This window comes from Lygodium microphyllum, chromosome 15, assembly GCF_053477565.2.
Source record: "Lygodium microphyllum isolate KBCC chromosome 15, Lygodium_microphyllum_v1.1.10, whole genome shotgun sequence".
Lineage (NCBI taxonomy): Eukaryota > Viridiplantae > Streptophyta > Polypodiopsida > Schizaeales > Lygodiaceae > Lygodium > Lygodium microphyllum.
The window spans coordinates 21,882,324-21,888,524 of NC_141149.1; the positions used below are offsets into that span (position 1 = coordinate 21,882,324).

A 6,201-nucleotide genomic window follows, 5' to 3' on the forward strand; every position below is an offset into this window, starting at 1 on the left:
CAAGTTGAAATAATGAGGCAAACGATGGAATGTGGAATATGATGCAAACAAAGGATGGTATAGGCGTTACCATGGAGTTCGTACAAGCCAAAAGCAGTAGCACCGGCGGCATAAAGGGCTCTTTTCCATGGAAGCCTCGACCGCCACATCACAATGACCTGTATCTGCCGAGGCTTGATGTGTGCGTCGCGTTTGAAGGTTGATGTCTGCAGGCTGGCTTCCTCTCCTCCTCCTTGTCTCCGCTCGTCGCACAAGCCTTTGGTGAAGGTGGTGCAAAATGCAAACTGTACGACCTTCCCAGTTGAGAGTAGCACTACCAATTAAAGGGCATGTTCGCACATGGCAAGTCCCCTTGCCTTCTTTCTCTAGTATCTCAAGACGCTAGCTTGCCACATTGGGCATATGCTTTTTCAATGATATGGTGGCATGGTGAATCATGATTCAAAAGTTAGTCCTATTTTGCTAAGTTTGTGGATATGGGAAGGTTCAATTTCTTGCTTAAACGTATTAGCATGAGCAAGCCAAGACAATGGCACCCTCTTATTATGTTTAGTCATGCATTCCATGCCTAGATTTTGATTATGCTTCGCATTGCTTTTGGACCAGCGCTTGACGCTGATGTTAGTAACAAATTAGGGCACCTCATGCCCTAAGGCATACTCCTTATGTAGAGAGAGGGGGGAAAGAGAGAGAATACAACCATAAAACCATCATCATGAGATAAATAAAGAGAACTATAAAGTTAAATTATAATATAATTGTCAATATCAAGAAGTATATTAATACATAAGAAAAAAACTTCACTATGAAAGAGAGAGAGGGGGGAGGATCTCTCTCTCTCTCTCTCTCTCTCTCTCTCTCTCTCTCTCTCTCTCTCTCTCTCTCTCTCTCTCTCTCTCTCTCTCTCTCTCTCTCTCTCTGTGCCTACCTATTTGGCTCAGCTCCAACACGTCTCTCCTCCCTAGCATACTACGACACTTTGCCATTCATCATTGCTCGTCATCTCTACGTTTCATATGTGAAAGCACACTTATTGGGATACACTCTTGTCAAGGAGAGCTATAAACCAATTATGTTTCATGAAGATTTCGCCTGTGCATTTTTTTTATGAGAGATGCATCCATGAAGATGTTTTTGTACAAGCATTTGTGTAAAGTGGAACTCTTTTTTGGTTAATTAATTAAAGTATTTGCTAATATTGTATCTCGTTATTCCCCCAAAATCTTCTAAGAGGTTGCTTATGCTAGGTTATCAATTGACCACACATTGGGATTAGGGCAAATGTACAGGTGTATATTCATTGCTCTACTTGTAAGTATATGCATGTGCATATAAACATATCAATAACAACTCATATCAAACTATAAATCACCCATACTAATCAAGATTCAAATTCATGTATTTTATAAGGAGACTAAAGATTACCCTATAGCAATGGTAGAGACGGTCACTCGTTAGGGCTATACCACAACTTAAGGTGAAACTTTGTCCACTACATCCATTTGTAAGTTTGTTTGTTTGTTTATTATATCTATATTTAGCTTAACACTCCTTAAAATGTATTGGCTCGTCTAATTTGACTAGACTACTATAAGGGCTAGAAAATGAGTTTGACATGATAGAGGAAGGTGCGCGTGTTGATGGAATGTGTTAGGAAATATGCAAGAAACATTGCAAACCTCACTAATGACATAAACCCAAGAGGAATGATTATCTTTGTGCAGTACTTTATGTAGGTACAAATCTTGAGCAACATGAGTATATCTTTTCTTACAAAAACCGTGTATTGATATTTGTCACATTAAATCAAGTGATTACTAAGTCTGAAGTGATTACACATTCTCAAATATTGCAATGACATTGATTACTAATTCTAAAGTGATTGCACATTCTCAAATATTGCAATGAAGATACATGCTAACATTTATGTATTTCTCAATATGCATGTTCCTTGAGAAGTGAAGTATTGCATATCAAATTGTGTTCATGTGCATAAGAAATTTATACTTAAAAACTTGAATTTGTCGATTGGATCAATCTAGGATTTAAATTTTATATGATGATAGATGTACCTAAGGGATTGACTCCTTTTTTCAATCAAGTGTAGCAAGGTGCTAGGCTAGCTAGATTAATTGGGTTTGGCCATAGTAGTTGAGGTGAATTTGACTATCCAAACTAGTGAGGGGGCTAATGTTGTCTATGTTTACCATCAAGTCCATGAAACTAGTGAATAAGGTGGATTGCTTGAAGATGATGTTGTTTTCATATAAGCTTTGGATGGTGTCCTAGCTGAAGGTGGACAACAGCTCCTAGTCTAATTGCAACAACCCATGTTTGTCCTATAGATTCAGGTAGTACAAATTGTCAAAGGCATTCTAGGTCATTAGGTCCAATAGGGCCAACATGTTAGGGTCCCTTCCTTGTGGCCTTATGGTCTACAATGATTAGAGGTAGGTGGAGCCCATGATGGAGTTGGGTTGGTCAATGCTGCTAAAGTTGTTAAGGTGGCCCGAAGGAGACACAACCAAGTGTGCTCAAAGGTATGCCCCCCTAATAGCACCACAATGTCCTGCTCGCTCAGGCCCACCATAGAAAACTTGCTAATGATGGTGGACACCAAGTCAGTTAGCACTTGCATGGGTGCTCCTTTGAAGCACATCTTCTTAATAGACTCAAGGATGAATGTATTGGGAGCTTTGTACTCTATCGCAATGGTAGCCTTTGGACTCAAGGGTCATTGGAGAGAGAGAGAGAGAGAGAGAGAGAGAGAGAGAGAGAGAGAGAGAGAGAGAGAGAGAGAGAGAGAGAGAGAGAGAGAGAGAGAGAGAGAGAGAGAGAGAGAGAGAGAGAGAGATAGGTGATTGACCTATGGGAGATGTCAAATTTTTATGTCATTGTAGCAATGCACGTCTTGTAGTTGGTGATGCTATACAAGTCTTGTCTACTAGCTAAGTAAACTTTAGAGAATGTTTGTCCCAATGTTAGAGAGAGAGATCATGCGTCTTGTGAGTAGGAGAAGAGATTCATGGTTGTCCACCATGGAGCTTGAAGAAAAGCTTGCGAGAGAGAGAGAGAGAGAGAGAGAGAGAGAGAGAGAGAGAGAGAGAGAGAGAGAGAGAGAGAGAGAGAGAGAGAGAGAGAGAGAGAGAGAGAGAGAGAGAGAGCCTTTTGCAAAATGTAATTGGAGTTTAAACCCTAACTAACTCCTATGACCTCTTCTTTAACCAAAGTACCTGAAAAAATAGTATGTATCTTGGTGATGACTTACTAACTCATCCATCTTGCCTCCAACTTTCCCTCCATGCCATGAAAATAGCTCTGACGAGGTTGTCCTCTGCACTTGAAGATCCCTTGGTCTCTACACTTGATGCTAGGAGGCATATTACACGGTGTATTCCATGCCACGGTGGATTCCGTGAGGTTTTACGGTGGATTCCGTAAACTTTTATTACCGGGGCTCATACACAAAGTGGATTCTTTGTGCGAGAAGTTGATGGGGACGCCTATCATTTTCGGGCATTTTGTTAATTTTATGTGTACATGGGTGATTCCATAGCGGGTGATTTCACAAAATACATATTTAATTAATAAACGTTTATGAGTTTAGAGTGCGCACTCGTGATAAATTAAGGTTAGGATTGATTTGTAACCAATTAATTTATTTATGTAGCTGAAGACTGCTAGGTATTCACTTTTGTCGGTTTAATTGTATTAGTTTACTAATGATTGTGAATGCTTTAGTTAATGCGTAGAGATAGCAGCGGTGGCAGTGGAAAGCATTGGAGGATAGCGTGTATTCGAGTTATTGTCAATATTTTGATGGGCACATACCTTTTGCATGGCGCCTATATTTTGTCACGCTTATTTATCAAGGCATTTGATATTTATTTATTATTTTTGTATGCGCATGGGCGCACGATTTAGATATTTGTATTTGGACATTGTATTTGGGTACGCCTGACTTCTTGGGCGCCCATTAGCTTTATTTCTATTTGGCACAAAAGCAAACTCAAAAGCCAAAAGCGTGCTATTTTGTAATTTGGGCTATTATTTGAGCTTGAAGATGATTAATACATAAAATACATGCTTTGTGGAGCGCTCACACAAGGCATGGGGGGAGATTGCACCCAATTGGTCTCTTGTTCATGTCGTGCATGCTTTCTACATTGATTTGTGTGCAAAAAGTAGAGTTCTTTTGTTCTTGGGGACCTTTTGACGCTCACTACGCGCGCTTACGGCATCCGATCTGTGCACCAGTGGTATCAGAGCGAAGTTGAGATCGAGAGCTTCCAATCGCTTACCATCTTGGGCAAAGGTGGAGCCCCAGGAACGATCGAGCTCTATAGTCAGTTTCATCGCGAACGGTCAATACGGGTGTCTTCCTAGCGGTCAAGAACCTCTATCTGCATCCTCTGATCGCGAAGGACTGGCCTGAGGAGGCGGAGGACTACTTGTACATCTCCTTCTACAAGTCGTTTTTCAACAAACAGTAAACTCTTCTTCCATATCTCAAAAAAGTTCAAAAGCTCAAGTTAAAGCTTAATAAGCTTAATAGTAAGCTTTATAAAGCTTACTTCAACGAAATTTGACGTCTGTGAACGCGACATACTGACGACGGAATTAGCGGCGTAAAAAACGCCCCTCCCCCCTAAAATCGAAATCGTGATCAGCCATATTTCATAAGCTTAATCACATAAGCTTTCAAATTCTCAAGTCTACTAAGTTCTTCAAGCTTATTTACTCCTGCAAATTCTGTAAGTCACAGGGATCAAAACAGACTTATCTCAATTACTCCCATAAAGAATATTCCTATGCAGAAGCACAGAATCACCGAATTGCTCTCTGGAAGACCCTGTTCCTATTTGCAGACTTGATGAACCAGTTTCAGTAAACAGAGAAGGTCATACGCAGGTTATACGAAGATTATACACCATTTTTATGAAGATAACGAATCCCGCAACCGCAAAAGACAAAGACTGTAAAAGCCAAACAACATTTATAAGCCTTGTATACCTGACTTTGAGCTACGCTCATCTCGCTAATCAGATTTCGATAGTGTGAGGTCTTTTGGATTTTACAGGATGACGGAACAAAACATGGACGATTTAATGGCTGAAGGTGATTTACCCGAACCTACAATGGAACAAAAATTGGATTTAATTATGATGCAGCTTGATGAAGAACAAAGAGCCCGACAAGCTTTGCAAGTTCAATTGGCCAATTTACAATGATCAACCACTGACAAAGATGGACCGCAACCCGAAGATCTTATACGATGTACCATCGATGCGACGCTTGAAGCTCAATCCATCCGTAAAGAAACAAAGATAAGTAAAATAAACTTCAAATTTCGTACTTTCGATGGATCTCGAGATGGAAAGACTGTACTTGCATTTATCAGTCAGTTTGATGATTACTTTCATGAAGAGACATATGCTGAGAAAGACAAAATTAAATGTGTCACTAATCATTTAGTCGATCGAGCATCTCTATGGTGGACTGTGGTTCGCAAGAGCATTGATTGTCCCACTACCTGGGAGAGTTTCCAAAAGAAATTTTTGCAGAATTTCCTTCCTCCTCAATTCCATGAAAAAGCCATAAAGCAATGGAATCTTCTACAGCAAGAGAACGTGAACCTATTTCCCAATACATTGAACGTTTTTGGAATGCCCTACTGCAACTACACATGCTCGAAGACGTACCTGAAGCGACTCACAAACGCAAGTTTATGTCTCGCTTACTTGGACATTACTATGCTAAAGTCAATATGTTCAAGCCAACAACCCTTGAAGATGCAATTTCTTTGGCCCATGACACTGAAGACAAGATTCGAGGAAGAGACAAGCGTCCACAACAATTTCAAACTAATGATAACTATGGTTCCAAGCAATTCAATTCAAATTTTAGAAGATTCAAAATCTACATTCCGTAAGTCTTGGACACGACCACCTGCTTTGCCATCAAATACCAATCCAAACCCTAAGCCATCCTCATAGCCAAATCCCAATATTCCTAGACTTCATGCCATTGCCAACAATGTATCTAAAGCCAAACCCATAGTTTGTTATAAATGCCATCAACCTGGACATCTAGTAGCACTAGTCTCCTTCAAGAGTCGTACAACTTGTACATGTGTGGGAAAAACTTCATTAGAATGTAACTAAATGGATCAAAGACCAATACTGTAATGCCCCTTGTTAA

General features: G+C 40.1%; 1 protein-coding gene across 6 annotated transcripts in view; it reads right to left on the reverse strand.

Moving 5' to 3' along the window:
• Positions 1–369, reverse strand: part of DEG14 (Trypsin family protein with PDZ domain-containing protein) — a 116,445-nt gene extending 116,076 nt beyond the window's left edge. For all 6 annotated transcript variants that reach the window (XR_015693286.1, XM_087693955.1, XM_087693956.1 and 3 more), the window contains exon 1: positions 71–369. Coding sequence is in view for 5 of the 6 variants with exons in the window: in XM_087693955.1 (XP_087550081.1) it covers positions 71–149 (79 nt within the window). In the remaining variant the exon portion in view is untranslated. The remainder of the gene's footprint in view (positions 1–70) is intronic.
• Between the last annotated feature and the right edge of the window lie 5,832 nt (positions 370–6,201).